At 38.1% G+C, this 15117-nt stretch overlaps 1 protein-coding gene across 1 annotated transcript in view; it reads right to left on the bottom strand.

Annotated features, from left to right (window-relative positions):
- The window catches only part of LAMA2 (laminin subunit alpha 2), a 472106-nt gene that overhangs the window by 41282 nt on the left and 415707 nt on the right, over positions 1-15117 (bottom strand). Inside the window, exons 47-51 of the mRNA XM_070417672.1 lie at positions 14550-14683; positions 12086-12245; positions 8765-8889; positions 3395-3557; positions 2595-2739 (exon numbers count right to left, since the gene is read on the bottom strand). Of these exons, the coding sequence (XP_070273773.1) occupies positions 2595-2739; positions 3395-3557; positions 8765-8889; positions 12086-12245; positions 14550-14683 (727 nt within the window). The remainder of the gene's footprint in view (positions 1-2594; positions 2740-3394; positions 3558-8764; positions 8890-12085; positions 12246-14549; positions 14684-15117) is intronic.

Here is a 15117-nt window from a genome sequence, read left to right as displayed (position 1 = left end):
AAAGTGCCATGAACATTCTGGTACAAGTCTTTATGTGACTATATGCTTTCATGTGTCTTGGGTAATATTTAGGAGTGGAATTCCCGGTTTATATGGTAGGTGTATATTTAGCCTTTTAAGAAATTGCCAACTTGCTTTCTAATGTGGCTGTGCCATTTTACATCCTCATCATCAGTGTGTAAGAGTTCCAACTGCTCCACATCCTTGCCAGCTCTGGGTATGTCAGTCTTTTTCATTTTAGGCATTTTAATAAGTGTACAGTGCTATCACAATGGGGATTTATTTTGCATTTCCCTAGTGTCATATCACACTGCAACTCTTATTTGAAGCCATCATTCATCTCCGGCCTGTACTATTACTGGACCTAATTGGTCACTCTATCTCCAGTTTGATCTACTGAAAATTCCTTTTTTCTCCTTTCTCTGTTTATTTCTTTCCAGTCCCTTTTGTGGAGTCTTCCATTACTATAGCACTTCAATATTGCTGTTTGCTCTAGGGTTTTGGATCATCTTATTCTAGATATGATTGCTGGGTTTCCCCTATTCAGCTACAACTATTTCAAACATGATGATGGTTCCTAGTGATTCATCTCTCTCCCAGAGCTCTGCTGATCCTCAGATACACACAACCAATTGCCTGCCAATTACACAGCTTCCCTAAGCTGCTTAAGATTGTAAGAGCACCTTTAACACAAAATGTCCAACAGAGAACTCAGCATCTCTTCTAGAAAACCTATTCTTTTTCTTGTAACCAATAGCTTGGTAAATGGTACAGACATATTCCAGCTATTTAAACAAAAACAAAAATGAAATCATTCCTGATATTCTTTTTTTTTTTTTTAACTTAGCCTTCATATTGAGTATATCACCCAGCTCCTCAATTTTAAAATGCTTACTATATTTCAACTCCATTCTTCCCTCTCCATTCTCACGGTTTTATTCTCCTCATTCTTCACCCATTTGACTGCAGACTGCAGCAGCAGCAGCAGCTGAACTTGTCACAAACCTACCTGTTGAGTTGCTGCTAAAGAAACTACTAAAGCACAAATCTGATGGTGTGATGGTATGGACGCCCTTGATTAGAAGAGTAGCTCCCTGTAGCTTTCAGGATAAACTTGAAACTCATTAGCTTATTTCATAAGGCCCTTAATGAACCAGCTCTGTATCTTCCTTGCCCCATCTGATAATTTTATGTCCACATCCATCTTGTTAGCCTGTGGATTTACTTATAGTTTACTAAAGCTTTTCCCAAACTGTGCTCAGTAGGCTAGTAGTGTAGGAATGGAAGGATTTTGGTGATCAAAGAAGTTTGGGAAATGTTGGGCCAGAGTTAAATATTCTTCTTAACTATTGTGCAGAGCCTCTAACATGCGACCTGCTGTGTCTCTCTTACATGGAGCAATGTATTCAGCAGTATTCCAATTTATTTGGTGCACAACCAGTTTTTATCCAAACTGAGGAGTTCCTCCAGGGCTTCACATTCCAAGAAAAAGCAGTTGGAAAATGATGTATCCTGTATTATGCTCTGTGAGGCACTCCCTACTTTTACTTTTCTGAAATGTCAAAGGTGTTTTTTATCTAGCAAATCCTCAACTCAGGGAGCTGACCTCTCTGTTGGACTTAAATGTCTCTCTCTTCTGAGATTCCTTGCCTGCCTATCTCTACACAGCTCTTCGCTTTCTTTCCTCTAACCATTGAGCTGCTTGTCTATCACCCCATGAGACTACAAGCTCTCTGAAGTTAAGAACCAGTTATAGACTTCATTTAGTTCCTGCATAGTACTTAGGAGATGCTTGGCAGGTATTTGTTAAATGCAGGAATGAAGGATGATGCAACGTTAAACCTAAATTTCCATGAAATGTCATATTGGCATGGTCAAAATTAATTAGGGCTAATTATATAAACAGAAGTATCACAGTTTCATTTGCAGATATTGGCCATGCTATAGTACACAGAATTGGGGAAATTATACTTAAGCAACAACAGCACCACACTAAGACCTAATAGACTTGGATTTCTGTCTTGGTTGTGAGATCATATATATATACATACTTGTGACGTAACACCAGAAAAAAAATACCTGCTGATATGAACCAATTACATAAACTTTGTGAATGTGTTTTTAAAATGTCTTGGAACCATAAAAATATTACATCATTCTTAATCATTTATTTTCACACACAAATTGTTGGCATTTTTAAAAAACAAAGAACCAGTAGCTGTGCTCTAACAACCCCTAGAAATTCTACCTGTGTGCCATTCTAAAGCAAAATCTTGGCAAAATAAGAAGAAAAGAAAATCACACAACCTTTTAAAACCTTCTGCAGTATATAATTTTACAATCGTAAGACAGTTTTATTCTTTCAAATTAAGCTCTCAGTTTCAAAAGAAAATGACAGAGAACCATTTAGTTCTTCAATCAGTCCTGTCTAACCTAAACCACTATAATCTAAGCCAAAGAAATGACTGTATCAATTTTTCACAGAATTGGTGAGTACCTAAAATTACAGTCAGGGTCTTCCTCATGATTAGGCCCACGAGAGCTTTGGAGAACATGATTAAGGCTCACAGTGCATTATTACTATAGAAACTCACCTTGTTTTTGGATTCTTGAGAGGGTGAATGATTTCCATTTCCCATCATTATGGTTTTGATTGCTGACAATGGAAGCCATTCCTGAACCCAGATCGTAGCTGACTTTAATGTGCCCGTCAGTGAGCTCTACACTCATGAAATCTTTCTATTAATAGAGTGAAAATATGACAGTGATTAGATACACAGAGAAATATGTGGTAGTCACTTTCTTTGTGGGGTTGATAATAGGGTCTTATGGGTAAATGACAGTAGATATTGATCTATAATTGAGCTCCATTTTGAAAATAGAATTGATGTTAGCATTTTGCGAATATTTGTGGCTATGATGTTATGATGCAAATGGTCACAACCAAATTATTGGCATATATCCTTTTATGACAGGAGTATAAAGTGGGTTCCTTTAAAAACATATTAAGCAAACTAAAAGGTATGTGTGTTCTCTGAAAGAATTTACTAAGAAATATTGACCTGAAAAAAAATACAACTTATGTCTCTAGAAGACTAAGGAAGAAGTTTTTCTGATTCATCATTCCATACTGAGTAATAATCACTGGGTGCCTCTCTTAAAGGATTATATGGGGAGTTATATTAAAAATAAATAATAATTAAATTATACCTATAATTAAAGTTACCAATAAAAATAAATAAGTGCATCACTCACTCTTGGCTATCACACAACCATCACAGACTCCTTTGAACAATCATTGATAATTTAACAATAATTAATGATTTTACTGGAATAATAGGGAAAAGAAACAAGACATTTTCAGTCATGGAAGATAAGCTGTGCATATCTTTACCAGGTCTTTTGTGGCAAGGTACATCAGGAGAGCACTTGAAGAAAATGTCCTGAACTTGAACATGACCGTGGAGATGTTGGGGTACCAGCGAATGGGTCGGCTGACCATTGCATAGCCTTCTCCGTCAAACTGAATAGTCCCCTCGCTATCTTCTACCTGAGGACTGAAGAAAGAGAGTTCACATGAATCAGAAACTGTCTACTTGGTTCATCAGTATTCAACATGTCAAGCTGTCTTCTGAGACTCAATTGTAACCTGTTGAAGGCAGGAAACATATCAAATATACGGTATCTTCTATACTTCCATATCTCTCCATCTCCACTGCCATCATCCTGGACCAAGTACCACCATCACTTACCTGGACTTCATTACATATTTAGTAACTAGGCCACTGATGTTTTAAATGTTTTACATTTTGTTAAAGTACTTAGTGGATGATTATATTGGTATTTAAGTATGTCAGTGGTGTGTGAACTAGTGGTGTTCTTGGATGGGCTAAGAATGAATTATTAGTCCTAACCAGTTTGGCTCAGTGGATAGAGCGTCGGCCTGTGGACTCAAAGGTCCCAGGTTCGATTCTGGCCAAGGGCATGTTCCTTGGTTGCGGGCACATACCCAGTAGGGAATGTGCAGGAGGCGGCTGATCGATGTTTCTCTCTCATTGATGTTTTTAACTCTCTGTCCTTCTCCCTTCCTCTCTGTAAAAAATCAATAAAATATATAAAAAAGAATGTGTCATTACATTTCTAATATATATAACATAACAAGAAGGGGGTTGGATGATATGGGTGAAGGTAGTCAAATAGTACAAACTTAGAGTTGTAAGAAAAAACAATAACAGAATGGAATATAGGTCCCTGCTTTCTGAATAGGGTTTTCTGGGACAGATCACATGTAGGCTGTGTTGTGGGCACAGTACTCCTGAACTTATTGTCCTCAGCTGTGTGAGTATACTTTGCATTCAGCTGCCTTTACTTGGTGGTGCAGACATTAATATACTGGGAAGAACTGTGTATGAACCTATGTGACTTCTACCCCTTTAAGAAATCATTTTCCCATTTGCTAATCCTATATGGGTGAATTCACATTTATGAAGCAAGTGATATAGTAGAACAGATTTTACTCACTCTTTTCTACAAACACATTGTCTTTCCAGCCTTCCCACTTTGTTCTCACTCATCCCTGGGACTAAAATGCTCTTCACAGTCTATCTGCCATCTCTAATTTTGGACTCTTATTCTATGTCAAGGCCCATGTCAAATGTCACCTCCTCCATGAAGCAGATCTTAATGCTCTTAATACTACAATTATTAATATCATGTGAATAACTGTAGTATATTCAGAGTACACTCTTTAAATGGAATATTTATTATGTTTCATATTTTGACTATTTTAGTATTTCTCTTTTCCTTTCTTCTTGGCTATAAGTTTCTTAATGGCTAGAACTGGGCCGTATTTATCTTACTATCAGGAAGTTGTAAATGTAAATGTCTGTAACCTGAAAATAACCCTGCTCACATGTGCAGAAGCACTGTTATATTTGTATTAATTCACCTAATACTTTGTATACTGAAGGCAAGGAAATCTTTGCAGAATTGACAATTAGTGATGTTATCTTGATACATGATATGCACTGCTGAATAGACATTTAAATGCTTTGGATGTTTTGTTGATAAATAGGCTTTCGAAAATCCTACCTGATAAATTTACCAAAGAAATGTTTAGAGAATCTTGGTGTTGATTTGTTAGTAGCAGAATATTAACATGGATTTCATTGTCTTTGTTGTATTGAAAGGAATTTATAGGCAACATTCCACATTAAATTTTATTGAAGGTTATTGACCAAACCACTTTAACTATAAATAGGTTAGGCTCTCAAACTGTCCTCAAATGCGGCATTGACAATTCTTTAAGGACAAGAATAAATGGGACATTGTAAGTTAAAACTTTTTTTTTTAAATATATTTTATTGATTTATTACAGAGAGGAAGGGAGAGAGATAGAGAGCCAGAAACATCGATGAGAGAGATACATCGATCAGCCGCCTCCTGCACATCTCCCACTGGGGATGTGCCCACAACCCAGGTACATGCCCTTGACCGGAATCGAACCTGGGACCCTTCAGTCCGCAGGCCGACGCTCTATCCACTGAGCCAAACCGGTTTTGGCAGTTAAAACTTTTAGAGAGAGAATTTTGTGGGGGGTTACTTTCTTCTCTGAAACTCCAGAGATGCTGAGAAAAATATGTGAAGTCCACCTTGCCACATTAATGGGGGATTTGGGTCCTGGTACGTACCTCTTAAATAAAAAATAAAAAATGCAAACTCCTTAGCATATTGATTTTAGAGTTGCTGTGTGTGTATATTAAGCTTCCATGTATTTAATTTAATATAATTAAAACTGATATAGGCTCAGTTGATTAGTGGTCTCTAAGTTATTTATGCTGAGAAATCCTCCACTGCTAGCTAATTATTGTATATCCTCAATTCAGATTTATCTAAGAATATTTATTCTGTATATATGCTTTGTTTGCTTGTTAAGTATTTTAAAATGCCTACATCCTAGCCTCTTCCTTATAATTGATGATTTGTTTTGTGGCACTTTCTCCTAGCTTATCTTGGCCCCTTCTTCTCCTTTCCACTTAAGCAGAATCTTTGAGGCCCCTGGCTTTCCACTTGAAATACTTACAAAACCTCATGTGTTATTTGATAAATCCTACAGGAGCTAAAACTTGCACTAGGATTCTATATTTTGGTAGAAACATAAATGGCGTGAATCCCGGATTTGTGAGGCCTGAAGCTTAATTAGTTTGAGGAAAAGCTCTCTTTAAGAAAAAAGAATTTAGGATTATAAGATGGCTACAGAGTAGGTGGAAACAACATTCACCTCCTTCAAGTGCCAAACCGATTTACAGCTAAATTATAGAGCAATCAACCTGAATAACCAACTGAAGGACAGCTGGACATGAATATTATAACTAATGTTTTACAGAAGAAGCCACGTAGAGACTGGTAAGAAGGATGGAGAAGCAGAGAGGGCTGGCCCCAGCACCTACGTGTGGTGGCTGAGAAGCCAAGGGATAAGTCCCTGCTGCAAAAGCCCCTCCTAAGGAGTGTGGGGTCTCAACCCCATGTCAGGTCCCTAACACAGAGCCCCAGAGCCAGGAAAAGGATCCCGCATAGCATCTGGCATTTGAAAATCTGCAGGACACTGTCCACCTGGAAGAGGAGGGGCCCTGCTAAAAACCCAGGTATTCTCTTAAAGGGCCAATACACAGGATCTTGCTCTCAGACACTCACCCAGGGCTCCAATAGAGGGAAGTTCACTCAGGGCATGTGGGAGTCATAAAGAGAAGATCTGGGTGGTGTGGCCCCAAGGAGCGATCTGGAGGGTCAGACACTGAGGTCCCTGTGCTGAGTCCCTATCCCACACCACCCTCAGTTGCCATCTTCCTGGGGCTGAGCACTCCTATTCTTACAGCACCAGCCTGGGGAGGGCACTAACCTAGACCTCCAGCAACTGGTGACACTACCCTGCCAAGCTCAAGTCCTGCAGAAAGGTTTGTTGGCTGCACCCAACATGACCTTTGTGTGTTGTTTTTCTGGCGAAGCTCTTGGCGGGCACTCTGGACAATCAGGATGACATGGAATAGAACAGAAAGCCCAGAAATAAACCCATGCCTTTAGGTCAATTAATATTTGACAAAGGAAGCAAGATCATACAGTGGGGTAAAGAGTCTATTCAATAAACAGTGTTGAGAAATTGGGCCAATACAAGCCAAATAATGAAACTAGAGCATACACCATACACAAGAATAAACACAAAATGGGTTAAAGACTTAAATATAAGCCATGAAACCATGAAAATCCTAGAAGAAAGATGGGCAATAAAATCTCAGGTATTTCTCGTAGCAATCTTTTTTTTTGGATATATCTCTTTGGGAAAGGAAAACAAAAGAAAATTAAGCTATTTCAAGCTAAAAAGCTTTTGCACAGCAAAGGAAACCATCAACAAAATGAAAAGACAACCCACTGAGTAGGAGAACATACTTACCAATAATACATCTAATAAGGGGTTAACACCAAGACTCAACACCAAAACGTTAACACCAAGACTCAACACCAAGAAAACAAACAACCCAATTAAAAATTGGACAAAGGTCCTGAATAGACACTTCTCCAAAATGGACATGTAGATGGCCAAGAGACATATGAAAAGATTACTAATCATCAGAAAGTGTTTGTGAGGCTGTGGTAGGAATGCACATTGGTATAGTCATTATGGGAAGCAGTATGGAGTAACCTCAAAAAATTAAAAAAGGCACTGCTTTATGACCCAGCGATTCCACTTCTTCGAATATATCAGAAGAAACATGAACCACTAATTTGAAGGAATATATGTACCTCTACGTTCATTGCAGTGTTATTTACAATAGCCAAGATTTGGAAGCAGCCAAGTGTCCATCAGTAGATAATTGGATTAAAAAGCTGTATAAATGTGATACATTTATACAATGGAATAATACTTGGCTATAAAAATGAAGACAATCTTACCTTTTTTGATAGTGTGGATGGACCTGGAGAGCATTATGCTAAGTGAAATAAGCCAGTCAGAGAAAGACAAGTACCATATGATTTCACTCATATGTGGAATCTAATGAACAAAATGTATTAACAAACAAAATAGAAACAGATTCATGGATACAGAGGACAGACTGACAGCTGTCAGAGGGAAGGTGGGTTTGGGGGCTGGGTAAAAAGGGTGAAGGGATTAAGCAAAGAAAATAAAAGAGACATGGATAAAAGTTTGATGTTTGCCAGAGGGAAGGGAGTGAGGGTGGGGAGATGTAGAAAAAGGCATAGAGGGATAAATGGTGGCAGAAAGAGACTTGACTTTGGGTGGTGAGTGCACGATGCAGTATGCAGATGATGTGTTATAGAGTTGTACACTGGAAACCCATGTGGTTTATTAACCAATGCCACCCCAATAAATGCAATAAAAAATAAAATAAAGAAAAAGGAAAAAACATTATAATACACAATAGCCACAGAAATGAAAAAGCTCCTGACATGAAGGGAGGTTGGAGTGGAAAGAGATAATTGTCTTAATTGATTGAGGTTAAAATACGTGACTTTTGTAAATTTTACAGAAACATATGACCATGTCAAAGTACTGCTAGAACACCTCCCTGGGCCTTGCAAAGTGCCTGCTCAAATTGGGGAAGGGACTCGAACTTTCATTAGCATCGCGGTAAGTCCACCTCTGCACATAATCACTGTGAGCCTGTTCCATCTCATCCACATGAGAATAGAATCGTGCACAATACAATGGAAGCTTCTGTGACCCTCAGGCCAGACCATCACCACTCACCTGACAGTACACCCTTTGCAGTCACCTTCTATTTCTCGGAAATTCCACAACCCTATAGGTTTGCCGTCAAAGTATGTTTCTCCCATACAGCCAGTGAATGTAATCACGCGTACGGCGTCAGCCTTCTGCAGGGAGAAATATAATGTTTGTTAGAATTTAGAATTTCACTAAAAATCCTCGAGTACCTGTAAGATTTATTAGCAGCAGAATCTGGAATAGTTATTATCCATTCTTTCTGATACTCTTGGTTATGCACATATTCACCTTTTAATCATATTAGATTTCTGGTTACTTTGTGCTACATCAGTTTAACACCATTGGTAAATAAACACTTTCTGGCTTCTGACTTGAGGTGAGCTACTTATCTTCTTTGTGATTCTATTGTTTTGTCTCTAACATGGGATTATTAGGAGAATTAAATTAGATAATGTACTATGGTACCACATACAGTGAATGAGACAGAGAAGGTATTTCATAAATGTTAGTGCTCTCACACCACTAAGAAGATTTCTTCTAGAGATCATGAGAAGGGGCATATATTAACTACATATGAATCACCCTATGACAGTGTTGTCCCAATTTTTCATTTCCTGTTATGTCCAAGTAGGTTTCCAGGCAGGGGAATGAAGGAAAGAGTAAATTTGTAAGAGAAGGGAATGTGTTGGCGCTGTTTGCTGGTGTACACAGCACTGGGCCTGGCATCCAGTAGGTGCTCAATAAATATTTGTGGAAGGACAACCTGGTGTCTTCACATTGGAACATAACACAATCTCAAAGAAGGGGAATGACAGGGTCCATGCTAGAGAACCTTGCTGTAATCGAAACACCTGTTTGTTTTGATAGTGACATATTACATAGAAATACTATATTCTGGTGCCTCTAACTTTAGAAACTCTTTGTCCAAACAAATCCACATTTATTTAAATAATCTGGGGCTGACGGGAGGAGGAGTGAATTAACATGTTGGGTTTTAAAACAAATGTAGGAAGATGGTCACTGAATAGTTAAAATTTGTAGTGAAAATTTTAGGTTAAACTCATGAACATACACATCTTCCTATTGCTGCGAAGAAGGTGCACTGACAGGTAGAAAGAATGCTGATCAGAGCCGATGGCATTTGTGGGTCAGACAGTCCTTGGGATTCTCCGTCATCAGTCAGAGCCTCTCTTAATTTTCCAGAGGTTGATTATTCTACTTGTGGATGCTCCTTGCTTTTTGCTTTGCCTTCTTGCATCCTAAAAAGAACCTATATTTTCCTGCCACTGTGAATTCTCATCAGTATATTGATTTAGCTACTGGTTTTCAGCTTTCAGTTCATATTCTGGTGTGGCAGTTTCCTTGAGACCTTTGGCCAAAATCATTACGAATTTCTATAGATTTTATTTGCCTGTTTTATTGTCCCCTGAGATTGTGCTAAGAAAGTTGCTTTGTTCCAGTGATCTCGGATAATCATAAAAATTACTTAAGGTGCGATTTAAGGTGAGACCATCATGCCTTAGGCCAGTGGTTCTCAACCTTCCTAATGCCGTGACCCTTTAATACAGTTCCTCATGTTGTGGTGACCCCCAACCATAAAATTATTTTTGTTGCTACTTCATAACTGTAATTTTGCTACTGTTATGAATCAGAATGTAAATATCTGATATGCAGGATGTATTTTCATTGTTACAAATTGAACATAATTAAAGCACAGTGATTAATCACAAAAACAGTATGTAATTATATATGTGTTTTCCGATGGTCTTAGGCGACCCCTGTGAAAGGGTTGTTTGACCCCCAAAGGGGTCGCGACACACAGGTTGAGAACCGCTGCATTAGGCATTTGTCATAAATGGTATGCATGTTATCTCACTCTTCACTGTGGTGGTGAAACACGGTGATTAAGAGTGGAGACACTTGTAAACCTGTATTTAATCGCAGCTCTGCCACTAACTAATGTGTGACCTTGGTCATGTCATTGAACTTCCCTCTTACTTAGATTCCTTAACTCTTAGAAGGATATTACTTACCTTTTGGGGTTGTTGTGAAAAATAAGTTAATGCATGTAAATGACTTAGAATATTACTGAGCACATAGTAAGGACTATATAAATGTTATAAATTTTACTAGAGGCCCGATGCATGAAATTCGTGCAAAGGGCTCGGCCCTTGCAGCCCCGGCTTCATCCAGAAGGTCGTCTGGAAGGTTGTTTGGCTGTGTGGCCTAATTAGCATATTATGCTTTTGTTATTATATATTATTAATATGCAGGCAAAGTAGATATTCTTATCTCCCTTTTCTAGTTGAGACATCTGAAGCCTCAAGGATTAAGTGACTTGCCCAAAGGTCATATTTTAGTAAATGGTAGAGCAGAGGATCTAATCGGGACTGGCTTTCAAAATTCATGGCTTTCATACTGCTCTGCGCTCCCCCTATATTTATCTTTCTGGTGAGAAGAGAAAGTTGGCACTATGACTATATATTACTATGTACCATATATATTTATATGCAGTTCTAAGAAATGAGAATGATTTTAGTGTGCAGTTGTAGAATCAATTACAATGCTAGAGAGCCACATCTCATACACAAAGCAAATAAAACAACCTCACTCCATAAGAAAGTTGATTTCTCATAAATTTGGGGTAACCCTGGCTTTTCACATTTTCTGACTAATCTCATCCCAGGATGATTCTGTCAAGCCCAGGATTAACCATTAGATTTGGTTGTGCTCTTACATCTCACCCACGGGTCGTTTTCCGGCACCTAATTCCATTTAATCAGCACGAGCTTCTTTAAAATGCAGGCACTCTGCAATTTCAAATGCACAAGGACTGCCATGGAGCAATTATGAATATTAAGTGCGTTGCTCTATACGAATGAGGAGAAGAGCAACTTGAAAACTTTAAAATTGGATCATGATTTGAAAGCTTACGACTCCCGTGATATTTCCCAAGGTATTCATAAATCTTTTAATTAGATGTGAGTTTGAACCTTATAGCACTTTATATTAAGAAACCACAAGTTGATTTGGAAAATAAAGTACCTTTAAAAATCACTTTGATTTTGAGGCAACTAAAACAAGAATATTCAAAAATTGATGCCACGGGTTAGGGCAAAACAACAACTGTTTAAGTAAATATATACACAAATTTAAAATATTGTCTTTCCTTACTGAATATTGGAAGGAGACAATTCTTAATCAACATAAATCTTGTTTTCAAAAATACAAATTTAATAAAAGTGATTGAGTTTTTGCTGAGTTTTATTGTGCTTCTCCCGAAGTAATCATGTCAGGAGTTGTCCACAAAGGTGAGGTAAACAGGATGGGGAAGAAACACATTACCTTCAATTTCCCAGTCAAGCCACCAACGAAGAGCATTGCATTTGCATCCACGTCTAGAATCGTGTACCCTGGAGGAGATGCTGAATGATATGTACTGGGCACAATGCTGGCTTTGGGTCCATCCAGGGCCCTCACAGAAATGCTTCCATTTCTCCCAGTTCTTCCAGGGCACGTGTTGAAAGGAAGTGGGAGGAAATACAGGAAATGAATCATGTATCACTTCTCTGGTAACTTCAGATTGAAAAGGTATAAAATGTCCAGACTTGTTTTGGAATATTTAAGAGATAACTGTGTATTTAGCTTCAAAAGTGCCAGGTTCATTAAATTGCAAATCAAAACCCAGAGTCTGATCTTTGCTAGATGTTTGCTGTCAGAGTCAGCCAGGACCAGTGAGAAACAGCCCGTCACTCTGTGTGTGTCCATTAATATGAAGTGACACAGCAGCAATTAGCTGATGAGATTGCTATTGGTTAAATAAAAAGCCTTTTCCTATGCCTTTACAAAAACAGTTTGCTATTTACTGACACATACTACTTAAACAAGTTTATAGTACTTCCTTTAGCATTTTGTCTAATTTAATTCCTGAATAATCCACCCTTCTGCATTATAAACTGCATAATTTCTCCTAAAATCCCTTATTATATCTTGGGCCCAGATTTGCTGAAGTAGTCTTCCTGGAACCGGGCATATTTTACTGTTTGGCATACCATCTTAATGTGTATTGTATAATATCTAGTCTTCAGCATTGTGTATACAAATCGTATAAAAGACCTCCGCTTTTCAATTCAATTAGTATGGTTTTGAAAGCTATTATTATTGTATTTGATTTTCTTTCTTTTTTTTAAGTGGTTGATTTCCATAAATTGTTAAATATGAAAATCTGGTCGCTTCTCTGAGACAAGCTGTCTTAACAAAACTTTTGTGTCATATTTCTCTCCCTGCTGTCTCATTTTGGTAATCTTTTTATCTTTGAGGGTGCAGTATTAACTGAAACACATGGAAACAATAAAATGACTTTATCAAATAAGATTCTTCTTTAACAGAATATATCTCTTCTAATAAAAGAACTGTACTTTATGAAAACATATTCTTAAGTTTTCGAAGTACTTAATCCTCCCGCCCCCGCAGCATCATATATGGCTGTTGGTCTCTTTCTCTCTCTCTCTCTCTCTCTCTCTCTCTCTCTCTATCTATCTCTCTCTCACACACACACACACACAGTTCTACTGAAGATCATGCAAAGAAACTGAAGATCTTGCTTCTCATTAAACTTTCTCTTTTTAAATTTTTTTTATTTTTTATTTTGGAGAGGAAGGGAGAAGGAGAAAGAGACAGAAACATCAATGAGGAGAGAGAATCATTGATTGGCTGCCTCCTGCATGCCCCACACTGGGGATTGAGCACACAACCTGGGCATGTGCCCTGACCAGGAATCGAACCGTGACCTCCTGATTCATAGGTTGACGCTCAACCATTGGCTGGGCTCATTAAGCTTTCTCCAGATTGTTGATCAATTTTATCTGTAGACCTAGGCCCTTAACAATACCTCTTAACTACTAGCTGTTTTAGTGTAGTAGACAGTTAAAAATTAGGAAAATAAGAGAAATTGAGGGGGGAGTATAGGGATAGGAATGGTTTCTCTAAGGAATCTTTACACTGCTAGAAGTTAATTGAATTAAAGCTTCATCCCTAACCGGTTTCGCTCAGTGGATAGAGTGTTGGCCTGTGGACTGTAAGGTCCCAGTTCGATTCTGGTCAAGGACATGTACCTTGGTTGTGGGCACATTCCCAGTAGGAGGTGTGCAGGAGGCAGCTGACCGATGTTTCTCTCTCATTGATATTTCTAACTCTCTATCTCTCTCCCTTCCTCTCTGTAAAAAATCAATAAAATATATTCAAAAAAATTAAAGCTTCAAAGATTGAATTAATCAATTTCCTGTTATTTCCCATTTTGAGTAGTGTGGACCTGACATATATTCACGCCAGCGTTTAGAGACTGCACATTCTGGTAGGCAAGGCTGCTATGTAGATGAGAAGAGGAATTGTGCACATTTGAGATAGGCACTAAAGGCAGCTCTTATGCGCTGGCTTGTTCTGAATAAGGCCAAATCTCAGCACTCTTCAGGTGTGGCAGTATGACACAAAACAACATAAACTCAAAATTCCTATGGGACAGCCAGGTAAGGGGGCCAAAATAAATGGTCACTGTGGTCAATATCTTGACGGTTTGTCAGATCTTAATAGGCACTACGAAGATGCCAATTTGCACACATGTATACATAGTCACATAATATTAAAATTTGTGTATATATTGTGTATATATACACAAATATATACATACATTTGAAGTATGCATAAAAATTTGTATACATACCTTCTTGAGAGGAAAATAAGAGTTTTCTTATAAACTGAGAAACTACTCCAAAATCCTGTAATTTACTTAAATCTTTATTGAGTTAGTTACCTTGATGCCTCAATACGGTACCAATAGGAGTCATCAATAGTCAAATCTGGATACTCCACACGTCCAACTCCAGATCCAACATCCCAGAGGAAGCTTACTTTGCCTTTACGCATTTCTATAGCCAGAAAGTCAATCTAGTTCAGAGAAACACAAACAGAATACCTATCAATATAAAATACCTAATAAGAGGAGGCCAGCAGAGTTCTCTTAACAGGTGCCGTGTAGGTATAGGTCAGTGGTCGGCAAACTCATTAGTCAACAGAGCCAAATATCAACAGTACAACGATTGAAATCTCTTTTGAGAGCCAAATTTTTTAAACTTAAACTATATAGGTAGGTACATTGTTATTAACTTAATTAGGGTACTCCTAAGGCTTAGGAAGAGCCACACTCAAGGTGCCAAAGAGCCTCATGTGGTTCGTGAGCCGCAGTTTGCCGACCACGGGTATAGGTAAAATAATTAGAAGCCACATGAATAAATTTCCCAAGTAATATGAACTATTATTATGTATGGTTAAACAATATTTTATTATTGTATCTTTAGAGCAACACAGCTGTCCATACTGCT

The sequence above is a fragment of the Myotis yumanensis genome, unplaced genomic scaffold (genome assembly GCF_028538775.1).
Source record: "Myotis yumanensis isolate MYYU_CA2020_CCGP unplaced genomic scaffold, mMyoYum1.0.hap1 SCAF_6, whole genome shotgun sequence".
Taxonomy (NCBI): domain Eukaryota; kingdom Metazoa; phylum Chordata; class Mammalia; order Chiroptera; family Vespertilionidae; genus Myotis; species Myotis yumanensis.
Note: the sequence above shows the minus strand (reverse complement) of the source record. Positions and strands in the feature narration are given on the sequence as shown.